This window comes from Phodopus roborovskii, unplaced genomic scaffold (genome assembly GCF_943737965.1).
Source record: "Phodopus roborovskii unplaced genomic scaffold, PHOROB, whole genome shotgun sequence".
In the NCBI taxonomy this organism is placed as follows: Eukaryota; Metazoa; Chordata; class Mammalia; order Rodentia; family Cricetidae; genus Phodopus; species Phodopus roborovskii.
In genome coordinates, this window is record NW_026126638.1 from 7,195,070 (window position 1) to 7,219,124 (window position 24,055).

At 47.3% G+C, this 24,055-nt stretch overlaps 1 protein-coding gene across 2 annotated transcripts in view; it reads left to right on the forward strand.

Moving 5' to 3' along the window:
- The first annotated feature begins 1,091 nt into the window (after positions 1-1,091).
- Positions 1,092-24,055, forward strand: part of Fam234b (family with sequence similarity 234 member B) — a 32,776-nt gene continuing 9,812 nt past the window's right edge. The window contains exons 1-7 of one of the 2 annotated variants that reach the window (XM_051173186.1): positions 1,092-1,260; positions 9,857-10,255; positions 12,233-12,361; positions 16,419-16,610; positions 18,318-18,448; positions 23,354-23,501; positions 23,873-24,014. In XM_051173186.1, coding sequence (XP_051029143.1) covers positions 1,224-1,260; positions 9,857-10,255; positions 12,233-12,361; positions 16,419-16,610; positions 18,318-18,448; positions 23,354-23,501; positions 23,873-24,014 — 1,178 coding nt within the window. In that variant the 5' untranslated portion in view covers positions 1,092-1,223. The remainder of the gene's footprint in view (positions 1,261-9,856; positions 10,256-12,232; positions 12,362-16,418; positions 16,611-18,317; positions 18,449-23,353; positions 23,502-23,872; positions 24,015-24,055) is intronic. The other variant, XM_051173187.1, reaches the window with a different exon arrangement.

Below are 24,055 nucleotides of genomic sequence, written 5' to 3' on the forward strand. Positions count from 1 at the left end.
TTTCAAACTGATGTAATGTTTTCCGTATTCCTGCACTAAAATGCTGGTATCTTGGTGGGTGAGAAACCAGTCGGCTCCTATTTGCTAGACTTTGTAGGTCAGGAGCCACCGGTAGAGTGTAAATAGAACCTGCAAAGGACTCAGACCAAGAATGGCCTGTCTGAGCCTCAGCAGACTTCAGGCCACACTTAAGATGGGGAAAAGAGCCACAGGAGTCCTGTGCTTTAAAAGGATGGTATCATTTAACTCTCTCAGCAAGAAGGATTGATAGTTTCATTTTCATTTCAAGAGAGCCAGCCAGGTGTGGTGTTGCATGTCTGTAATTCCAGCGCTTACAGAGTGAAGGCTGGAGGATTAGGAGTTCCAGGCCAGTTTCAACTACATAGGCAATTCGATACCAATCAAAAGAAATAAACACATATAAATAAAAATTTAAAAATTAATACTTTTTTTTCCGAGGCAGAGTTTCTTAGTGTAGCCCTGGCTGTTCCAGAAATCACTCTGTAGGCCAGGCTGGCCTCAAATTTATAGAAATTCGCCTGCCTCTGCCTCCTGGGTGCTGGGATTAAAGGCTTGTGCCACCCAAACCCGGTAAGCACTGGGATTTTTTTTTTTTTTTAAAGGCATGTACCACCACCACCAATTAGCAGCTCTGCCCAGGAAAAGAATGCACAAACCACACCTGACTGTAGATAAATAAGTTAAATAAATAGATAAATAAATGAAATCTGATGTAGTGCCACGTGCCAGGCTTGGAGGTGGAGATGGGAGGATCAGGAGTTCAAGGTCACCTACAAAGCCAGTTTCCATTAAGATCCTTGTCTCAAAAACAGATGGACAGACAGGCTGACTGAAGGACAAACAAAGCCAAAGCTCAGTGACTTGCCAAGATGGCCCTGGCAGTTAATAGCGCAGGTGAGTCTTCAAATCCAGTTTGTCAATTCCAAACCCACGCGACCTGAACTTCCCAGCCCGCGCCTCCCTCACTATGTATGGGCTGTCTCATTGCAGGCTCTGGGCACACCGGTGGGACCTCCTGCTGAGGCACGAGCGACTTGGCCTGGCACGGCGCCGAGCCGGGTGACCTGCGGTAGCGGGCGCCTCCTCCCAGCCGTGCTCGCCGCAGGTCACACCTTTCCCGGCCGCAGCCCCACGCGCGGCCCGCAGCGAACTACACTTCCCGGCAGGACGCGGCGCGCGCACGCGCACGGGGGCCCTCCGCCATGGCGACAGTGCTGTCCAGGGCGCTCAAGCTCCCGGGTAAGGAGTCTGCCGCCCGGCGACCACGCTGGGGAGGCCTGGCCTAGGGGAGAGGGGCGGGCGAGGCGCGGCAGGCGCGGCGGGGCCTGGCTGCTAGCAGGGAGGGCTGCAGCGCCCTGGGGATGGGAAGGGGCGCCCGGGTGTGGGGTCGGGGACTGGGGACTCCCGGGGACTCCCGGGGCAGAGACTGCGGGTGGCGCGCGGGGCCGGGTCGGAAGCGCAGGGGCGCGGCGGTGGCTGTCAGGTCAGAGCGGTCTCCCAGGAAGGGCCGGCCGCCGGAGCATCCTTCCCCGGAGCGCCGGGACCCGCGGCTGCTATCCGGGGCTGGACCAGACGGGGAGCCGGGGGCGGCGTGCGGGGCTGTGAGCGGTGGCCTGGGCGGAGCAGCATCTCACTCGCTGACAGCCGCCTTGCAAAGCAGCAGAGGCAGGTGTTGCCCTTCCTCCTGTGTGGAAGAGGAAAGCGAAAAGATTAGGAAAAAAATGGCTAATAGAGTCGCACGGAGTCAGTCCACACGGCAGGGGGCTACGCTGTTTGAACCAAAGCGCATTTATTCTGTCGTTAGCAAATTTTAAACATCTAGAGCTTTCGAAAGATTTGTCGCTCTACTTAAACATTTGAACACCGAGTTGTAAGCATTTTATTTTATTTTTAGCTGATCTCTTAAGAGGGGAAGCAGTTGCTTTCCCTGGCATGTTAAAAAAAAAAAAAAAAAAAAAAAAAAAAGGCATCTCTGATGCCCAGCTTGAGGCTAATCGTGGGGCTCAGGGCTGTTGTTCTCAAACACTTTCTAGTCTGCTACCTTGAAACCAGCATTGTGTCTTAGCTGACCCGAGACTTCATGCCTTTTAGATCTTTTCGCCCTTCATGGGCAGCTTGGAACATTGGAAAGAACATTGATAAGATCTTGGAATGTGTACATAATACTGAAATTAAAAGACACGTCTTTTCCCTGCAGGATTCATTTACTCTGAAGAAAGTACCCTCCTGTTTGAATGCTGTCTTCTCAAAGGCGTAATTAAATGTTAGGCATTTTTAGCTTTTGTTTGTTTGCTTGTTTTGGAGCCCTTGTTTTATTTCAGCATAGATGATTGTTAGTCTCTGAGAATAAAACTGCAGAAAGGGGGTGTAGCTCAGGATAGGGTGCTTGCTTATCACACACACAGCCAAGTTAAATCCCCATCAGTGAAAAAAAAAAAGTTATTAATATTCAAGTGGAGGGGCAACAAGAGAGAATAATGAGACGGACACGAGCAAAACACATTACCATACATGTGTAAAAAATGGTAATGAAACCCAGCATTTTGTATACTATTGAAAATAATACCGAAAAAAGAATTCGAGAATATCTTGCCTGATCACTTTTGTGTCTTCACTCTGAGAGTGCGGGGCACACAGCGTACTCTTTGGTATATTGGGTTGTACTTACTTGGTCAGCTGACTGTACAGAGTGAAAGATTCCTGGTTTGGAAGGCAGTTTGTCCCTGAGGGCTGAGCTATGATCAATACTCTTGAGTCCTGCATACAGAAATATATTCCCTGCCCTGTTTATGATACGGATTTTATTTTATTTTATTGCTTGCTTGCTTTTCTCCTGGTCTTTCCCTTGCCCATTTGTGGCTTTTATATTGGGTAGAAGCTGCTTTCTCAAAGCTGTTTTTGGATATCTTGTAATTGAGGCTGAGACTTCGGTCCTGTTTGTTGCTGTGCTATGTTACCTTAGGTGACCGTCTTAGTACTTTTCTGTGTGCGGGGAGCAAATGGAATGGTGGCTAAGAGCAGGAGAAAGGCTCTGGATTTGATTGGATCTGTTTTGATTTGACGTTTGGTGTTGAGGATCAGATCCAGGGCCTTGCACATACAAGCTAGGCATGAAAAGCTCCCTGCTCATCCCCAGCCAGCCTCCAGATTTCACTTGGTTAGCTGCTTTACCCCTTTACACTCCAGTTTCCTCATCTGCAATAATAGTGTTGTTCTAGAACATTCTACATGCCACACACTGAATTGCGTATTTATCTCACAGGGTTATTTGGAATGGTAAAAGAGGTAGTTGTGCTTAGGAATTTAATTAGCTTCTCACACATTAGCTATTGTTTTGGTCATTAGTGAGTGACCCAGGGACAAAGCTCTTTTGGGGATGCATTTCATCATCGAAACCCTTTCACTGAGCTCACAATGGATGGAAAGGCGTTTGGCTCCCGTGTCTGGCATGAGGTTAATAAGTAACAGAGGGACAATGTGACATTCATAAAGCCCGTAGGACAGCTTATCTCTTAGGTATATGTTTTTTTTAGTTTTACTGTTGAAAGGTCAAACTCTGGGGGCACTGCTAGAGCAGTGTTATTGTTGTGATTTGTTTTATGATATGACTTAGAGGACTGTGCCTCTAGATAAACTAAGCCATGTTGGGAGTTATTTACTTTGGTGTAGGTATAGATCCCATCATCACACGTGCAAATTACAGTGTAAGCTGAGGTGTAGGGTGTCACACAGCTTAGTGGTATGTTGTACTTAATTATCTGACTTATTGTCTGGTTTCTGTCTGCCAACTGTGTTGTGTTTATCTAAGTTATTCTATTATCAATAAAGACTTGGGAGTCAGATATTGGGGTGAGAACCTTATAGATTAAAGAAACAGCATCGGAATGACCAGTTAACCTTACCCGCATACTTCTTAGACCCAAAGGGACAAAGAAAAGCTCTCGAATCCCCACGTACTTCCCTACTCCTTCCTGTACCTCTCTGCCCATACCCTGGGTCCTCCATATATATTCTCTGTGGCTAATTCGTATTGTGTATGCACTGATTCAAGGTTAGCTTTGTAGGCATCTGGTCTGTGCACCATAGTGGTGGCAGATGGAAGCAGAAAGAGAGAGAGGAGCTTGGGGCGTGGCTTTCCCTTGAGCCCTCTTTCTGGAGGGTCAACGGGTCCGGGTCCGGTAGAGAGAGCAGGGAAACACTCCAGTAGGTCTTTGTATTTGTGTGTGTGTGTGTGTGTGTGTGTGTGTGTGTGTGTGTGTGTGTAATTGTTCCCAATAAACACCCATTTATCATTTATCTTGGGTCTAGTGGTTTAATTACATCCTCACCTTCATAACCTTAATAACATAGTTTCACAGTGTCACAGTGTGATCAAATATCCTGCAACATTCCCCTCTTTTGTCTAAATAAAAAGGGAATGTTTTAACTATCATAGTAAAACTATATACAATAAGAACAAATATCAAGTAAGAATTACATTCCCAATGTCCAGCCCATTTGTATTTGGCAAATTCAGAGAAAGGACTCTATTATCTATCCTACCTTGATGAATCTAAAGTTTTATACCTAGACTACTTTCTATCATAGGCTGTATTACCAGCCTTTTTGTGAGAGCCTAGCCTTATGCCCGTATGCCCCAGCTCTGGAGAGTTGTTGTACCCACACTGTGGTAGGCATTTCTACCTAGTCTCCTGAGGAGTAGCTTGCCGGCTGTAGTTAGACTTTTTTTTGGATTGCCAGCTCCCAAATAATGACATTATTAATTATGAAAGCTGGCCTTAGCTTAGACTTGTTACCAACTAGTTCTTATATCTCAGATTAACCCATTTATATTAATCTATATTTTCCCATATGGCTTGTTATCTCTCCTCCATACTGTGTGGCCAACTTCTCCATGTCTTGCTGGAAAATTCCACCTCTCTTCTTCCCAAAGTTTCTATCTCTGCCCGGAAGTCCAGCTTATCCCCTCCTGCCTAGCTGTTGGCCATCTAGTTCTTTATTACATCAATCAGGAGGTGCCTTGGCAGAGACACATCCCCCCCCCCCAAGACAAGGTTTCTCTGTAGTTTTGGAGCCTGTCTTTGAACTTGTTCTGTAGATCAGGCTGGCTTTGAACTCACAGAGCTCTGCCTGCCTCTGCCTCCTGAGTGCTTGGATCAAAGGTGTGTGCCACCACTGCCCGGCTTCTACTCCTGGTTTTAAAGAAGGGACTATGACAGAAATGCCTCCTGTGACATTATTAATTAAAAGTGTATATTCCTATAAAAGAACATCCATTAATTATTTTTTATAGAGTCACTAAAATGTCTGCATTTCTGTAGCATGTCTTGCCAGGGCCTCTTCTTTCCTTGATGGGGGATGTCCCATCATAGCCTAAATCATGGTTAAAGTGAATTGCCTTCAGCTGTTCTGTTAGATGCTATTTTGATGGTGGTTTCACTTTGACAGTTTTGCTTCTTTGGGAATGTTGGGGGGCAAAGATTGACAAGATTGACTGAGGTAGGTGCTGCTTCTACATTTTTCATTTGGAGCTCAAAGTGCAATGGTAAGACCTTAGGGTGGCCTGAGTGCAGTTCAGAATCCTTGGGAGTTTTAGGATGATTTGTGTAAAGACCCACCAGTATTTTCTGAATCAATAAGCCATCTGGATTGTGATGGCATGTTCTGCCTTGTCTGTGGTGAGACCACACCCTTGCATAGTGCTCAATTCCAGAAACCCAACTTCAAAAAGTATGGGCATGTCACATGTATGCAGAGAAGGGTCACCTGAAACTGTCCCTTCAAATCTCGGGTTGAAAGGGACAGAGGAGTTAACTTGGAGATGAGGAGGCTGGGTGAAGGCTATTGACAGATTTAGACAGTAGTAAAAGAAGCCAAAATTGATTGAGTATGACCATAAACCAGGCATGAATTTTCATATTTTCTTACTTACTCTTTGTAACAATCATGGGATATGAACAGTAATTATTATGTTTTATAAACAGGGACATTGAGGCCCCATAGAGTTTAAAAGGAAGGACACACATAAAGAGAGGTGACTTGCCTTTGTGTCATGCAGATCTGGACAATGCCTCATGTAGCCCAGGCTGGTGTAAACTCACTGGATAGCTGGGACTGGCCTTGAGCTCCTGATCCTCCTGCCTTGGCCTTCCGAGTGGTAGATAGAGGCCAGCGGGCTCCTCACACTGGTCACACTCAGTGTGCTGAGTGACTGCTTGCTGGGTGTGTGACAGGGAACAGGAATTCTATGAACTTTAATTTTTAACCCAGCCCTGAGATTTCAAGATCTAGTATGTTTTCTTGGTTGCCAGAGGTATTTTTTAGATTTTGTTTATTTATCAGGCTGGTGGTAGTGGCAAGCACCACGCTCAAGAGGTGGAGGCAGAGGCAGATGGATTTCTGAATTCAAGGCTAGCCTGGTCTACTGTGAGTTCCAGGACAGCCAGACCTACACATAGAAACCCTGTTTAAAACAAAACAAAAAAAAAAAAAACAAAAACAAACAACAACAACAACAACAACAACAACAAAAAACCAAAAACCCAAAGACCAAATGAAACCAAACCAACAACAATAAAACACTCCCCCCAATTATGTTTTGCCTACATGTGTGGTGTCTGGTTCCCTCAGAGGCCAGAGGATGGCATTGGATCCTCTAGAACTGGAATTACAGACAATTATGATTCACTATATAGTTGCTGGGAGTTGAACTTGCATCCTCTGGAAGAGCAGCCAGTGCTTTTAACTGCTGAGTTCCCATCAGAAGTATTCCTAAACTTTTTGTTTATTTGTCTTTTAAGATGGAGGCGTGCCATGCAGTCTGGTAACTTGATGTGTAAGCCAGGCTGACCTCAGTTTTGGGTTGTTCTCAATCCTCTCGCTTCAGCCTCCAGCATTCTTAGAGTCAGAGACAGGTGGATCCTGGGGGCTTGCTGCTAGCCATCCTAGCCCAGAATGGCCAGCTTGATTTTAATGAGAGACTGTCTCAAAAAATAAGGTGATGCTGGCGGTGGTGGTGCACACCTTCGATCCCAGCTCTCAGGAGCAGAGGCAGGCAGATCTCTGTGAGTCCCAGGCCAGCCTGATCTACAGAGTGAGTTCCAGGACAGCCTCCAAAGCTACACTGAGAAACCCTGTCTTGAAAAACAAGAAACAAAACCAAACAAAAAAACCAAAAATAAAAGTGTGGATCAATGGAGGAAGATGCCCAGACTTGACCTCTGACCTCCACATGGGCACACACAGGCAAGTGTATCCAGACTCACATGTATACACATACTTATAGCACACAGAGAGAAAGTGAGGGAGAGTGAGGGGGAGAAATTCAGAGGGTGGAGGGAGCCAACTCCACGCCAAGCATGGTGGGTGGCACACAGCTATAACTCAGCAGTTAGCAAATCAGGGCATGGTTTCAGATAGCCCCAGCTTGACAGCAAACCAAAGACCAAATCCAGCCTTCATTGTTCAAAATGAATAACTCTGAAAATGAAATAAAGAGAAACCTCTAGTCAATCAGTCACCACATTACCTAGTGTAGTCTGTGTCTTTGGAAAGGGCTAAGTTACTGGGAGTGATCCCCTGGCAAGTTTTTATTAAACAAATGCTAAACTTTATCCTCCAGGTTTCCCCTCAGCATCTCCCTGTCTGTTTTACTGCTTCTTTCTGTGTGTTAGGACACAGATGTAATTTCCAGAAGGACGTCAGCAAGACAGAGTGCCAGTCCGGCTTCCTCAGTGCTAGCTGGGCTGTGTTTCCCTTTTGAATTCTTTGGAACCAAAGGCTTAACATTAGTTCTCATCAGTCCCAGCTTGCCAGGTGGTTTCCAAAGAAGAAAACTTCCTCAATCATAGCCCGACTCGAAGGCACAGGTCACTGCACTGAGAGCCAGGAGTCAGTGTGGGGATGCACCCAAGCCTCTCTGTAATTTATCTCTCCCAGTCTGCAGAGTCTGAGTAGAGGCGGGGAGCAGACTGTGCAAGCCAGCCTTACATAAGTCTGCCACCTCTCCTAGGATGAAGGCTCAAAATAGCAGTTTTTACACCTTTACTGAAAGGTGTTCTTAAAGGACATTCAGATTGCAGGACAATTCTGAGAAGTGGGGTGTCGTCAAACACCTTCAGCTGGTGCGTAGTATTTAGCTTACTAACTTGTTTCCATAGAAACAACCGGGAAACCATAGACACCCAGTGAGAGACAGCATACAGAATAGAATTGTTCTAGACATTTACCAGGAACAATCATGCATCATGGCTCTGAGAAAATCTAGAGCAGGAACGGAGGTTCGGTGTAAGGGAAGTTTCCTCAAGAGCCACAGCCTCAGGCTGGCAGTGGTTGTGCACACTTGTAATCTCAGTACCAGTCAGGCCGAGGTAGAAGGGTCACCACAGGTTCAAGGACAGCCTGGGCTACATAGTGAGTCCTTGTCTCAAGTGAATGAACGAATGCATACATGCATGAATGAATGAAAAAATTTAAAAGTCTACAGAACCATGGCCATCTTCATTAATGGCATTCAATTAGACAAGAAGCTTATAAGAGGAACGGATATATTTGGGTTGGCAGGATGCCTTTGTCCGTAAAAGTGCTTGCCAGCAAGACCGATGACCAGAGTTCAATCCTTGGGACTCACAGGGACAACCATAGTTATTGCTTGTGCTACAGAACTTTGGAAGTTATTTTCCTATCCAACTGGCCCTGGTAACCACTCTCTGTTTTATGTGTATGAGTGTTGTGCAGATTTGTATGTCTGTGCACCAAGTGTGTGCCTAGTGCCCACGGAGGCCTGAAGAGGGCTGCAGATCCCCTGAAACAGGAGTTGCAGCCAGTTGTGAGCCATCTGATGGATGCTGGGAGTCAAACCCAGGTCCTCTGAAGAGCAGCCAATACTCTTAACCACTGAGCCATATCTCTAGTCCCACACCCTTTTTGAGTCAGAGTATCATATGTGACAAACTGGCCTTAAAGTAAGCTGAGGATGGCCTTGAATTTCAGATCCTGGCAGCATTCCCAAGTGTTAAGATAACAGGCATGCACCACCATGCCTGCTTGCGGTAAGGATCAAACCCAGGCCTTTGTGCATGCTAAGCCAGCATTTACCTTAAACCGAGCACACCACAGCGTCTCTTATGTTTCTTAGAGACAGGGTCTTTTTTTATTATTACATTTAAAAATTATATGTCTATGGTTAGGTGACAACTTGCGGAAGTAAATTTCTTCCTTCTGTTGTGTGGGCCCTGAGGATTGAACTCGGGTCATCAGGCTTGATGGAAGCGCTGTCACCCACTGAGCCTTGTCCATGAGGCAGGGTCTTGCTTTGTAGCCCAGGCTGGCTTCGAACTCATGGTAGCCCTCCTGGTTTAGCTTTACAAGCACTGAGATTAAAGGTGTGGACCATTATGCCCGGCCTTCTGCTCTCAAGACTATTGTTTTAGCTTTCACATGGGCAAACACACAGCATGCATCTGTCCAGGCCTGGATTGTTTTGGTTAACATGGTGTATTCTGCTTCTACCACAGCCTTTTCAATTTTCTCAATCCCAAAGACAATAATTCTGGAACAGTCGACTCCGTCGGGGAACCCTGTGCTAACTCCTGATTATATAGAAGGCCACTGTGGTCTAAATGATGTTAAAGCCAGGCAGGCTGTCTGTCTGTCTGTCTGTCTGTCTGTCTGTCTGTCTGTCTGTCTCTATCTATCTATCTATCTATCTATCTATCTATCTATCTATCTATCTATCTATCTATCATCTATCGTGAGTTTGCTTCCACATCACCACAGTCTGGTGAGAATCTTTCCCTCCGGGCTCTCCCTGACTCTGTCCTTCTGTCTTTTCCAGGGAAGAAGAGCCCAGACCTCGGGGAGTACGACCCCCTCACCCAGGCTGACAGTGATGAGAGCGAAGATGATCTCGTGCTTAACTTGCAGCAGAAGAACGGTGGGGTCAAAAACGGGAAGAGTGCCCTGGGGGACCTGCCGGAGCCGGACTCAGATGCTGACGTGGCTGGGGCTGCGAAGCCGCATCTTTCAGAAGTCGTCCCAGAGGGTTACCCCTCGGAGCCCCTCGGGGGCCTGGAGCAGAAGGCCACCTCTTCCCTGGTGTCCTACGTGCGCACGTCTGTCTTTCTGCTGACTCTGGTGATCTCAATGGTCCTGGTCCTCCTCTGCGCCTTCCTCATCCCCTGCCCTCCCAGAGACCTGCACAGCACCTGGAGCCGGCGCCTGGGCTCCCAAGGAGGTGAGTTGCGGGATTTTAAGACATCATATGTTAGTACATTCAAGTTTTCCTGTTTTTTCTTTTTTTGAGATAGGGTCTCCCTCTAGCCTTGGCTGGCTTGGAATTCACTATGTAGACCAAGCTGGTCTTGGACTCACAGAGATCTGTCTGGCTCTGCTTCCCAAGTGTGCTGGGGCTAAGGACATGTAACACTATGCCCAACCTAGTTTCTTTTTGGAGATAGTGTCTCATCACCATCACCTTGGCTGGCTTAGGATTTACTTTTTCCACTAGGCTGTTCCTGAATTTGTGGCAGTCTCCTGCCTTAGCCTCTCAAGTGCCGGTTTCACAGGTGTGCACCACTATGCCTGGCTTTCCCTCCAGATCTTAAAAATTAATGTGTGTTATGCAGCCCCCCCCCCATGCATGGGGTTGTGTGGGAGGAGAAGTTTGAAGTGAGACAAAATACTGGGTTGCTGTGTCTCCCAGCTCTGCTCTCTCCATAGTTCTCTGAAGGTGAAGATAGTTTCAGCTACAGTGTCGCTGGTGTATCCAGGCCCCTTGTGCCCCGCCCCCCAATTCAGCTGCTGAGTTTAAGTTGATTATTAGTTGACTTTAAAGTTTTCCCACATTGGTACACTCATTAATTTGGTCTCACTGAATTTTCTATAAATACGATCATAGTCTTCTGTGACATTAGTTCAGCATCGTTTTTGGTTTTCGAGACAGGATCTCACTGTGAAGTCCAGGCTGGCCTTGGCCTTAGAGCTTCCTGCCTCAGCCTTCTGAGTGCTGGGGTCACAGCTGTGTGTCACTACCCTGGGTGCTGTCACACCTGAGTGAATACAGGTTTTGTGCTTGTTCATTTGTTTCTGAGATGCCCTGCTTAGGTGTAGGGTAGTCTTGAACTCAGTGTGTGGCTGAGGATGACTTTGAATTCCAGGTCTTGATGCTTTCACCCGGGGTTCTAGTGCCACAGACCTTAGCAGGGCCTTGTGCGTACAAGGTAAAGGGTCTGCTACTGCACATCACCTGTAAAGAGACATTTCTGAGACTAGTCTACCGATTCACTGTAGCTAGAGTCTATTAATTTTTACCAATGTCTAATTTTCCATGTATGAGTATCTCACTATCAGTTCTACAGTTGATTAGCAGTTAAATGATTTTCAATCTTGTTTTCTTTCTTTTTTTTTTTTAAAATAAGTATTCTAAGAACTTTCATATATTTCCAAAGGATTATGCACAAATTTCTCCAAGGCAGAAGCCTAGTAAAGTTGCCTGTGAGAGGGTGTGGGTGTTTCTTTCTAATCAGTATTTTAAATCATTTGCCCAAGTGGTTGTACCAGCTTGCGCTCCCACTTTGTCTGAGGTTCCTGCACATCTGGCAGGTGCCCTTTCACCCCTCAGACACAAGAGGGGACCCTCCCTTGGCTCTGCTCTCCACACAGGGCTGGGCAGAGCTCCAGACTACCCATCCCAGTGCAGGTGGGCTGCTCCTGGTTCCCATGGCCATGTTGTCCCTGACTCTGGAGGGAGGGCAGGGTGACTTGATGGTGCCAGAGCAAGGTTCCAGAAGTCAGGTCCCACAGCCTTTGCTGTGGGGTGGAGGTAGGGCTGGTATTATCTAGAATCAATTTGCCTTGCTGAGCTGCACCCTTCCTGGGCCTCTGGCCAGGGAAGCCAGGTTCCTTAGGTCTCCTTTTGCCCTGTGGCATTTCTGAGTTGCCAGTTGTTCACTAAACCCTGTCTAGTGTGGCCAGAAACCCCAGGGGGTCCCATACATTACCATTCCTTAGGTCTTAAGTCAGTCACCCTTAATGTCCTCTCTTTTCAGAACCTGGCTGCTTTATGTATGGTGCCCAGGGTTCTGGGCAGGGTCAGGGAGATGCACATCTCTGCTGTCTTGTCCACCTGGGCGGGGAGGGGGTGCTGGCTCTGTCTGCATCTGTCTTCTTTCTAACGCGGCAGAAGAGAACTAGTCTGTGGTAACTGGCTCAGGCCCTTTTTGTGTCATTATGTGTATGCCAGGCGGGGACCTGTCTCCCCTGGAGTTGGCTGATGTGAATAGAGATGGCCTTCGGGACGTGCTCCTCTCCTTTGTGACAACCAGGAATGGGACTGACGGAGGTAAGAGACACATCTTCTGGAGGCTGCCAAGGGGGAGGCGCCAACCGAGGGAAAGCGGGAAAGCCTAGTCAGCTTTCCAGGGTCAGTGCATAAGTGAGTCTGCAGGGGACAGGCCATTACAGATCACCATGCATGACGTGCCTGGTCAGAAAGTTCCAGATGTAAATAAAGATCATTTCAAGAAGCGGGGGCCCACTTTAATCCCAGCACTCAGAAGGGGAAGGCAGGCCGGTTTCTGTGAATTCAAGGGTAGCCTGGTCTATGTATTGAATTGTAGGACAGCCAGAGCTGGAGGGACCCTGTCTCAAAGTGCCCCCGCTCCAAGGAAGGAAAGAAAGGGAGGGAGGGAGGGAAGGAAGAAGAAAAAGGAAACCAGGGTGAGTGGTAGCTGGAGGAACTTGAGTGGTAACCCAGGCCAGTGGAGAAACTGGTTCAGAGAAGGGACTCGCCTACACCTTGGAGTAACAGCCATAGTAATTAGGTGTGGGTGTGTGCGGTTTTTCCATCAGCTTATTGGCTGCATTTGATAGTTTAACTACGTCTGTGTCCTGCAGTCAGCGACCCACAGCTCAGGCCCAGGCCTGGTGGGATTTCCAGTACACCAGCACTGTCTCTACAGCTTCTGTCAAACGTATTTTTAAAATAAACCTCTGTCATTCTGTTTCCTGATCAAGAGGTTGGGGTGAAAACCCGCTAGCTCAGAGAAGCAGCGAAGCAACCAGCTGACCTTGCCAGAGACCCAGCAAGAGAATCTCTCACCAGAAAGCCCAAGCCCCTCCTTGCTCCTTGCTGTGTGTGTTCCTGGCTCCTCTGTACTCTCTCTATGGCTAATTCCTGCCAAATAGTTGCTGGCTCCTCCCCCCGACCCAAAGTTGATTTTATTAACACAGCCTTAGTTTTCACAGGGTGATCAAATATCCTGCAGAAAGAGAGAGAGAGAGAGAGAGAGAGAGAGAGAGGGAGGGAGGGAGGGAGGGAGAGAGTTGGTGGAGGGGCAGAGTCCACCTCAGGTGTCATTTCTCAGGAACCATCCACATTATGTTTTGAGACAGTGTTTCTCACTGGCCTGCAGCTGGCTAGCAATGCTCAGAAGCTGCCTGCTTGCCTCCCCTGCACTGTGGTTAGGAGGATGTGCCACCTCTCCAGGCTCGTTTATGTGGGTTCTGAGGATTAAACTCAGGCTTTCCTGCTTGTGGAGCAAGCACTTTACTGAGCTATCTTGCAGCCAGTTTCCCACTGCCCGTTAGAATACAGTGAATGTTGAAATCCTGGCAGGGTTGGTCATGACTTACACACCTTTGCACATAGATGCTTGGGGGGGGGGGGCTGGTGGCTTCCCTTTCCCCTTCCAGGTAGATTTCTGTAGATTTGCCCTCCCTGAGAAGTGTGGAGGATATTTATAGGCTCCCTAGCCCTTAGGAGAGAGTTAGGAGTCAGACTTAACTTACCTGGCTTCTTCACAGCTGCTGTTAGAGCAGGATTGCAACAACTTGACCATCACCATAGCTGGTTCAAGCTGACCCTCTTAGAGAATTGTATTTCTGCATTCCAGTAATGGCTTCCTGCTCTGTCCCTGGGGGACATTAACAGCTCCGAGGGACTAGTGGGGTCCTCCACCCTGACACATCTTTGTTTATTAGAGTCCATAGCTTACACCAGATGAGCGTGCAAGTTTTTGGGACTCTGTTATACCTGATAACCAAAGAAAAGAAAAATGCCTCATTTCCATGACAGTTACACAGGGTCCCATTTCCCTCAATGTCTACTAAATTGGCGATGCCTGTGGCATACCAGCTGATGCAAGAAGGGTGAAGACATCCCAGGGCAAGCTTTTCAATCTTTGGGCCCAGAGTGAGTGCTAGGTATGCTTTAGGAATTTCTGTACTGCACATTTGCCTGATAGTACCAAAAACGCCCTTTGGAAGTGTGTTTGATGCACAGATGCGATTTTGTGACCGAGAAAGCTTCTGGGTTTGCCGTAGACTTTCATGTGATCTTAGCTCCATTACATTTTCCTGGTCTGTGATTCGCCCATCCTTGCAGTTAGGCTAGGGATGCCGAAGTATTTAGTATTTTGCCTACTTTGCTTTTCATCAAGATGCATGGTGACAAGATTGAGGGTTTGGATGCTGTGTAGACAAACACGTTTTGTCCACAGATTTTAAAAAGTAAAAATGTAACTGTATTTGTTACTTTTTTTTAACCCTGTGGCAAAATGCCTCGACCAAAAGCAGTTTACAAAAGTGTTTATTTTGGCAATGAGATGTGAAAGTCCTCCCCTCCCTGGTGACATACTTCCTCCAACAAGGCTTCATGTCTTAAAGGTTCCATAATGTCCTCAAATGGTTCCATCAACTAGGGACCAATTGTTCAGACACCTGAACCTGTTGGGGACATTTCTCATTCAATCCACTACTAGAGTAACTATCGTTAGGTACTTCCTGTGTGCTGTGCCCCGCTGGAAGCTCACAGCACATCGAATGAATTTGCTCCTTGACACAATTCTGGAGTATTATTGTCTCCCTTTCCAGATGAGGAAACTGAGACACACTGAGAGTAAGGAACATGTTGGGGTCCCACATCTGGTAAAGGTAGATCTGGAGTTTCAACTCCAAGAACCAGATTTGTAGTTCGTATCCTCGACCCTCATGCCATGTGGATGTACTTATAACCCACAATGCTTTTTGCCACTGGGAAGAGAGGGATGGAACTAGTTGCTCATGATTCATCCAACAAGCATGCATTGGCTCCAGCGGGCACTGTTCACCCCTCCAGGGTTGTGCTGATTGTTTAAAGAGCTGGTCAATAGGATTGTGCTTCCTGCCTACAGGAGCGGCCGTGTCACCGGGAAGGTGAAATCCTTCACTACATACGCCACACGAGCCAGAGAGCGGATCTGGACTCAGTGGGGTCTCAGGCAGGAAGAAGAAAAGTCTAGAGGGTACAGACCGATACCCTTGGCAGGGGTTGGAACAGGGAGGGCCTGCCGCACCGTTTCCTGTTTGAGGCTGTATTGTTTAGTTAGCACTGCTGGGGAACAGGAAGACTGAACCTTCGAAACTGATGGTGGCTGAATGTAGAAAGTACGAGATGACTCAAGATGTCCGTTCCTGAGAGTGAAAGTAAAGCTGGCAGGAGTTAGGACTGTTCTTAAGTTACGCCCTGGCCTGAACAGCTGTGGTCCCGCTTCCTTGGACCTGGGTCTTGTCGCCCCAAGTGTTCTTCTCCTGCCCAGAAGCAAAATAGAGAGCCGCAGACAGCAAGGCCTCCTGACTGCCCCTACTCTGTAACCTTCAGGCCGTTTCTGAAAACACCCTCTTCTGCTTGGGGAACATTTGCCGCTTGAAATGAGGGTTGGCATTTACTCCCCATGCCACATGGATTCTAGGTCAGCCTGTGTTCCTGCACATTCCATTCCCTCAACAAGTATTACCCAGTGTTCTGGATTTTACTCCTGTCTTTTTCTTTTGAATTTTAAATTACATTTATTGTGTGTGTGTGTGTGTGTGTGTGTGTGTACATGCACAAAACAGCGTACATGTGGAGGCCAGAGGACACCTTGTAGGAGTTGACTGTCTCCTTTTACCATGTGGAAATCCTGGAATAGTGTTGAGGACTGAACTCAGGTCCTCAGGCTCAGCAGCAGACGACTTTACCCACCTTCCCCTGTCTTTTGCTCAGCAAACAACTGGCTGCTTTGTGTAGCAGGCATCCTATAATGTGCCGAGAAATCGGAAATTAATGTCTGTCTTCAAGGATGTCACTGTTTAGTGTGGGCTAAGGTGGCCGACAGATGAACAGATGTGTTGGGAAAGGCGCCAACATGGAGACATGGTGTGGCAGCGTAGAAAAGCCCACAGTGGCTAGCCTTACACTTGTCCTACACAGAGGTGTGAGGAAGAATGTTCACGCCTAATTAGCAACACGGGAGGGAGCTAAGCACACAAGTGTGAGCTGCTGCCTCACCACCGCCCAGCATTACTCACTTTCAAGTGTCCGTGTCCTGCCTCTCATCCCTTCTGCCCCTTCCTCATCTCTCCTATGTGCCTTTCTTTAGGTGGTGGCACACAACCGACCGCAGATCTTGTGTGCCTCTCGGGGATGAACGGCAGCACACTGTGGTCCAGTCCCCTCCCAGAGGAGGCTCAAGATGTCACATGCTTGGATCTGACGCCGGGAAGCGTGGCCAAAACTGTCTGTCTCGTGACAGGGACACGCAAGATGCTCAGCGTGTTCAATGCAACATCAGGTAGTAAAGTGGTCCGAGCTTTGCCTCTGCCAGCCCGGGCTTTGCATTTAAACAGCCTGCAGGGCAGGCTTGTCCTCTGACAGGCTAGAAACCGCTTTGCTGCACTGGTTTGGAAGGTGATTATTAAGGGAATGAGATAAGAGGGGTTTGGGCAGATGGAGTAAGAAGATTCTTGTTGCAACTGGTCTGGTGATAAGACAAGCTCTTCCCCCAAACAGAATCTGCATGGGGAGGGGTGGGGGGCAGGATGGTCTCTTCGCTCTGTCCTGTGTACAACAGGCAAGGGAGTGTCACCCCCTCTTTGGATTATGCTGGTCCATGTATGAACCTGGCTACTGACTGAATGCTAGGGAGAAGAACTAGGGCTTGGGGAGGTTGTCGATATGGTAATGAGTCTCAGATGATAAAGATGTCTCTTTACGATATGCTTGTCACAGGGCCCGTAAGCTCAGGAGAAGCTGAACAAATGTTGATGCCCTTCCCACATCAGAGGTGCCCTAATTTTTGCCTCCTCCTTTTTGAGTCTTTATTTATTTATTTTTTTAAAGTAAAGTATTTTATTTATTTGTTCATTAGGGCTTCTCTGTAGCTTTGGAACCTGTCCTGGAACTCACTCTGTAGACAAGGTTGGCCTTGAACTCTCAGAGATCCACGTGACTCAGCCAAGTGCTGGGATTAAAGGCATGCACCATCACCCGACTTTAGTTATTTGTTTTTATTCAATTTTTTCATTTGTTTTACATACCAACTACAGTTTCTCCTCCTGTCCCCTCCCCATACCTGAGACAGTTTAACACTGTACCCCAGACCTTGAATTCATTACATCTTCCTACCTCAGCCTCCCCAGTGCTGGGATTACTGGTGTGACATGCTTGGATAGTGGATCCCTCTGAGTGGGGGGGGGGGCTATACATGTATCAGTCAGTCACTCAGCGTGCACAAAGCCCCTGTCCTGACTCCTTGCACCACATAAACTGGGCATAGTTGTGTAGGCCTGTGATCTCAGCCCTCATTTAATCAGGAGTTGAGGGACACCAAAGCTAGCTAGGGACACCTGGGTTATATGAACTCCTATACAAAACAAACAAACAAACAATCAGACACATACTGTCTTAGCTCAGGGCTAGAGTCCTGGACAGCCTTCTGCAGTGTCTCTGGTGTGGGCTCCTTGGTGGATGCAATGCTCTGTGCCGGACACATGCCTCAGTTCCTATTTACCAGGAAGACTTAGATATCTCCATCTGATATACAAAATCTGGATGTGTGGGATGGAAAGATGGCTCAGTGGTTAAGAGCACAGGGCTGTTCTTGCAGAGGACCCAGCTTCAGGTCCCAGCAACACAGGGGCGTTCACAAGCAGCTCTAACTCCGGTTGTGGATGCCCTCTCTAACCTTCCTGGGCATCAGCACACACGTGGTACATAGACACATATGCAGTCGAAACAGTCACACACATAAAAGAAAACAATAGATGAATTAATTAAAATCCAGATGTGGGGTTGTTACATGGAAGTGTAACCAGATGCTCCAGGGTTTGGAAATCCCACTTCTGGTTCCCTTTGTCCTGGGACAAAAACTAAAGGGGAAAGTGGGGAGAGGCTGCTGTCCCCTGCTCAGCCCTTTGAGTTCTTTTCTGGCTGGGGATGTTGCAGATGCCCTTTGCTGTGGTAGAAAGGGGAAGTGATCCGCCTCTCTCTCCTTCCCCAGGGAGAGTCATGTGGACCCTAAACCCGAACCATCTGTCCAATGGCACCTTGGCTGCCCCCGTGGTGGTGCTGCCGGACCTGGATGGGGACGGTGTGAGAGATCTGGTGGCACTGGCCATTGGAGAATTGCAGGTATGGTCTCTGTTTCAAAAGGTTTTGAATTTCGTATGGAGAATGCTTTTGAGGGTCTCCATCCCGGTTGGAGCAGTGTTATTATGAGAGCTGTCGCCTAGAACCTTGTGTTTGCAATGGCTGAGGCTGAAACAAAGTCATCTTTGACTAAATAGTGAGTTTGAGATCAGCCTGAGACATGGGAGACCGTGTCTTAACAACAACCACAACCCCCTCTGTAATCCCAGCACAAAGGAGGGTTGAAAGTTCCCAATCTGCCTGGGCCGCATGTTAAGACCTGTCTAAATAATCAGACCCAAAGCCTCTCTCATTCATTAATGACCAAAGGGAGGCACTGTAAGGAGACAGAGTTTCGGTGTGGATGTGGTAGCTCGGGGCTATAGTCCTAGCACTTGGAAGCTGAGGCAGGAGAGTTGCTCTAAGTTTGAGGACAGCCTGGTCTACTTAGTAAGTTCTGGCCCATCTAGTGCTCCTCAGCGATGCCATGTCTCAATCCCTCCCTTCTCTCTCCCTCAAGAAAGATAAACTTTTGATTCTGGCACAGTGGCCTCGTAGCTAGCCTAACCTTAACCTAACCTCCATAATTATGTGTTGCCGAGCGGCTGCTGTGCACACAGATGGAATAGTCTGAGAAAGAGCAGACACACACAGGATTTCACTGTGTATCCCTGGCCAGCTTCAAACTCACAGAGATTTATTTGCCTGCCTCTGCCTCCCAAAGTGATAAGAGTAAAGAGGACCACCATGCCTGGCCCTCGTTTAAAAATTTTAAAACACTTTGTTTATTTTATTGTATATATGGATGTTGGCATCTGTGTCTGTGTACCACATGTGTGCTCGGTGCCCTTGGAAGTCAGAAGTGAGTGTCGGAGCCCCTGCAGCTGGAGTTACAGACAGCTGTGAGCCACCATGTGGGTGCTGGGAACCAAACTCCAGGCCTCTGCAAGAGCAGCAAGTGCCCTTAACTGCTGAGCCATCTCTTTGGCCCCTCAATTAAAAACTTTATTTATAAGCCATGTTGCAGAGGCAAAGAGTTTGTGTTAAGTGTGGAAGCTGGTTATTCTGTCTCATTGTACTAATTTACGTGTGTGTGTGTGTGTGTGTGTGTGTGTGTGTGTGTGTGTGTGTGTGCGTGCGCGCGCGCGCACGCGTGCCTGTACCAGCCACAGTGTGCATGCATGTGGAGATCAGGGGTTGCCTTGACAGAGCTGGATTCTGTCCTTCCACCATGCAGATGCCAAAGATTGAACTCAGGTTCTCAGACTTGGTGACAAGTGCCTTTCCCTGCTGAGCTATCTTGCTGGTCCAACCTATCTTAATTTAAAAATAAATTTTCCTGGTTCAGCCTACTTTATTTTTATTTTTGAGACAGGGTCTCCTTATGGAGACCTGGAACTCACGATGTAGACCAATTAATTTAGCCTCAGACTCAGATCTGCCTGCCTCTGCCTCCAGTCTGCTGGGATTAAAGGTGTGTGCAATCCGTCCAACTCTTAATTTTAAAATAAAAGACCTTGTGGACTAATTAAAAACAATCTAAAAAAAAAAAAAAAAAAAAAAAACCAAAAAAACAAAAAGAAAACCAAACAAACACATGTGACTATTTTCTGTTAGTTTTCTTGAACTAGCTACTTGGTCTTTAGGTTGGCCTAAACCAGGGGCCCAGGAATTGTTCACACAGCGCTTTAAAGCCTTGTAACCTAGCCACTATGACTGGAAGGGGAAATCATCATTCCCCCTCTAGGAAGTGGTTTTCTGAAAGTGTGAGGAAGCATGGGAAACCCCCTTCTGATGGAGCTCGCCTTAAACTTCAGCAATCTTCACCTTCTTGTCTCTGGTCCCTACTGCTGGGATTTCAGGTGTCCAGCACCGTGAGTAGCAGAGAAATCTTAGTCTTAATACTTCCTCTGCTTCTTACGATCCTTGGCATTGAGGGGTGTGGGGCCCTGCGGAGGATGGGGCCCTTGTTGGAGAATCAGTTCACCTGCTCTAACTCTGTCTCTATCCCATCTGTTGCTCAGCCAGCCTCTCAGATTTTCCCCCTTTGAGTAGTAATGTGCAAATAATAGAGCAGTGGAACTCTTAGGTCTGGGTGGAATGTGAGCTGAACTTGGCAGAATGGCCTCTTGGGGGTGTGGGTGCTGGTCTGGTCTAGGATATTAGGGAGAAGGCACCCATGACTATGCATCAGTCTGAGTCTGAGCCCACACCCGTGGCTACCGGTGTCTTCCTCAAGCCCCGAGGCTAAGGTGACTGCCACTCTGTGTGAGGAACCATATTACATTAGCCAGCCCCTGAGCTGTTTTGTTGGTGGAGATGTTCACCCTAATGGCTTCCATTCATTGTTCCCAACTCAGTGCCATTTGGCTGGCATCTTGGAATGAATCTGATTCCCACCTAGTTTAGGAAACCCAGTGGCTGTTAGCCTGGTTACTTCAAAAGCTAAATATCCAGTTTCTTACAGGGAGACCCTTTTCCCTTGATTCTAGTCTGTCCATTTGCTCTTTAACGTATGGTACCCACATCTGCAAAGAGTTCTGTTCATGGTTATCAAACCCAAGGATATTGTTTTGTTTTGTTTTTTTGATCCATGGTTTCTCTATGTAGAGCTGGAACTTGACCTGTAGACCAGACTAGCCCTGAACTCCCAGAGATCCACTTCTGTCTGCCTCTAGAGTTCGGGGATTAAAGACTTGCACCACCATCAGACATTTTGTTTTGTTTTTAACTTGTTTGTTTTGAGACAGAGTATCACTGTGTACACCAGGCTGGCCTTGAACTCAAGAGAGATCCACCCTCCTCCTTCCTGAACACTGGGATTAAAGGTGTGTACCACCACGTTTTTTTTTTTTTTTTTTTTTTTTTTAAGACAAGGTGGTGGCGCATGCCTTTGATCCCAGCACTCCGGGAGTAGAAGCAGAGATAGGCAGACCTCTGAGTTCAAGGCCAGCCTGGTCTACGAAGTTGAGTTCCAACCCAGCAAAGGCAATACAGAGAAACCCTGTCTTGAAAGACAAGTCCTCTAGGGCTTCAGCTGACTTACAGCTCACTATGTAGATCAGGCTGGCCTGGAACTTGTGGCATTCCCCTTGACTCTGCTTCCCACACCCAGATACCTTGTTTTGTTTTGCATACCTAGCTTCTTTTAATGCAAACTTGATATCTGTATTTGTAGCTGAAGACTTTCTAAGCCTTTCTTCTTGCTTATAATCAGTGAAATTAACTAATCAATTAGTAAAGCAATTTTTTTTCTTACAATTTTGATTCTGGCCTTTTAGAGCATTAAGTTTGTTCTATAGTGTCATTTCTTCCTCTCAGCTTTGCCACACATTTATTCTACTTACCCAGTCTCCAACAAGAATGTTCTAGAATACATAATAGCAGGGTGCTATGGCATTCCTCTAAAACTTCAGTCTAAGTTAATAAGCACCTTATTTTCTAGGCGTGTTGTAAACCACACCCATCTGTTTTCTCTCTGAGAATTTGTAGTGATAGACCTTGTCAAAAGCATTCGAAGGGGCTGGAAAGGTGACTCGGCAGTCAAGAGTTTGCCGCTCCTTCAGAGGACTGGAGTTTGCTTCCTAGTACTCATGGCATGTCACTCACAGCTGCCTGTAACTTAAGCTCAAGGAGCTCTGTCACTCTCTTCTGACCTCCAAGGGTACCTGCTCACATACAGCACATACTTAGCAGACAGACACACATATGTAAGTAAAGTAAAAATAAATGAAAAAGAAAATCTTCTAGAGCTAGGGCTAAGAAACCGTGGCCTGGAGTTAAATTTCCCCCACTTTTTGTTTTCTCAAACTTTCGTTGGAGCATAGTCATTTCCTGTGACAGACTTCGTGCTGGACTAACGATAAAGAGTCGTTTCTAAGAAGACCATGCGGCTGGAACACAGCCTACAATATTTACTAGCTGGCTGTGCACAGAAACATGGATCTTGAGAGTGAGGTTGGCAGTGGCTGTGGCCAGGCCAGCCATCCGATGTTATGGGAGAATTCTGTGGGCTGAGTCATGTCCCAGTGTCTTAGTCACTCCCCCTTTACAGCAATCATACACCCGACAAAGGCAACTAAAGGGAGGAAGGTTTTATTGTGTCTTACGGTTTGAAGAGGTATGGTGGCAGGAGCATGAGGCAGCTGGTCGCCTTTCTTCCACAGCCAGGAAGCAGAAAGAGATGAAGGCTTGTGCTCAGTTCTGTCTCTTTCTTTTTAAATGTCACTGTATTTGTGTTTGTACATGTGGCTATATGGATGTCTGTGTGAGTGTGTGTATGTGAGTGCCCAAGAGGATAGAAGATGATTTCTGACCCCTTGGAGCCAGTTATAGGGATTCGTAAGCTGCTGGACATGTCTTGGGATCTAAACACTGGTCCTCATAATTGAGCCACAAGTACTTATAACTGCCGAATGATCTCTGTGGCCCATGATTTCTTATTCTTATTCAGTCAGTGCCCCAAGTTGATAGGACGAAGATGCCCACATCCAGGGTTGGTCTTCCTCCTTGGTTAAATCTTTCTGGAAACAGCTTTAGAGACACATCTAGATAAGTTTCCTGTGATTCTACTCTCTACCAAGCGGACCACCAGGGTGTCTCTGGTAGATCCTGGCTCTTGAGTAAAGAACCTCCTCACATCAGCATCTTACATTTAGCTCTCTGCCTTAGGAGATGATATCATCAGTAAGTACTGTGTTTCATCATCTCAGGGATCCTAAAGATACTCTTCACACATGTCTAGTCAGCCAGTGCACATTTGTCCCATTTCTTTTTCCCAGAGGGGATAAGCAAGTAAGTTTGGCTTTGCGCTTTCCAGCTGTGGGAAGTGTTTCTGAGCCCTTAGCTCATGAGGTGTTAGGGAATGAAAGGCTTCTATTAACATATCCCTTTCTTTTATTTCTTCAGCCAGATCTGTGTTTTCTGTTGGTATCTGGCCGGACAGGGAGTCCCATAGGCCGGCCCGTGAAGTACAACATCGTGGGAGTGGGGAACCTGATTGGTCCTCAGGTTTACATCACCACCAGTGGGGCTGTCTACATCCTGTTTGGCTTTGGTAAGGAGCAGGGCTGACTGTGGCTTCTGCTCCCCTGGTATTCCTGGCTAGGCCTCCCATGAGATCAGGCGGACACCCACGCTGGGGTTGCTGGCGTTGGCTCTTTTTTGTCTCCTGTTACAGGGCATCTCACCTGTTGCAGGGAACTAATTCTGTTCTCCCTTGGAGCCTTCTCTGGAGCGGGTGCTTCCCAGCATCTTCTTGATCACTTCCCAATCACTCCAAGTACAGCCAGCTGGAGTGGGTTCTATTGAACCCACGTGCTGTGCTCTGCTCTGCTCTGTGTCTCTCGCCCAGAACCCCACCCTGGGATGGCCTGGGTAGTTCTTTTACACCCAGCTTCTCAGTGTTGACTCTTCCTGTGGCACTAGGAAATATACAAGCTGTTGCCCTGCAGGACATCTTTGTTCAGGCCCAAAATCGAGACAGCTCACCACCTTCTCTGCAGATAGAAGAGCCGGAATGGGAGAAGCGCAGATCTGTCAACCTTTCCGAGCTCATCGATGTTTACAGGTATGGCTGAGATCTGTCACTGCCCATAGGGAGGTCATCCA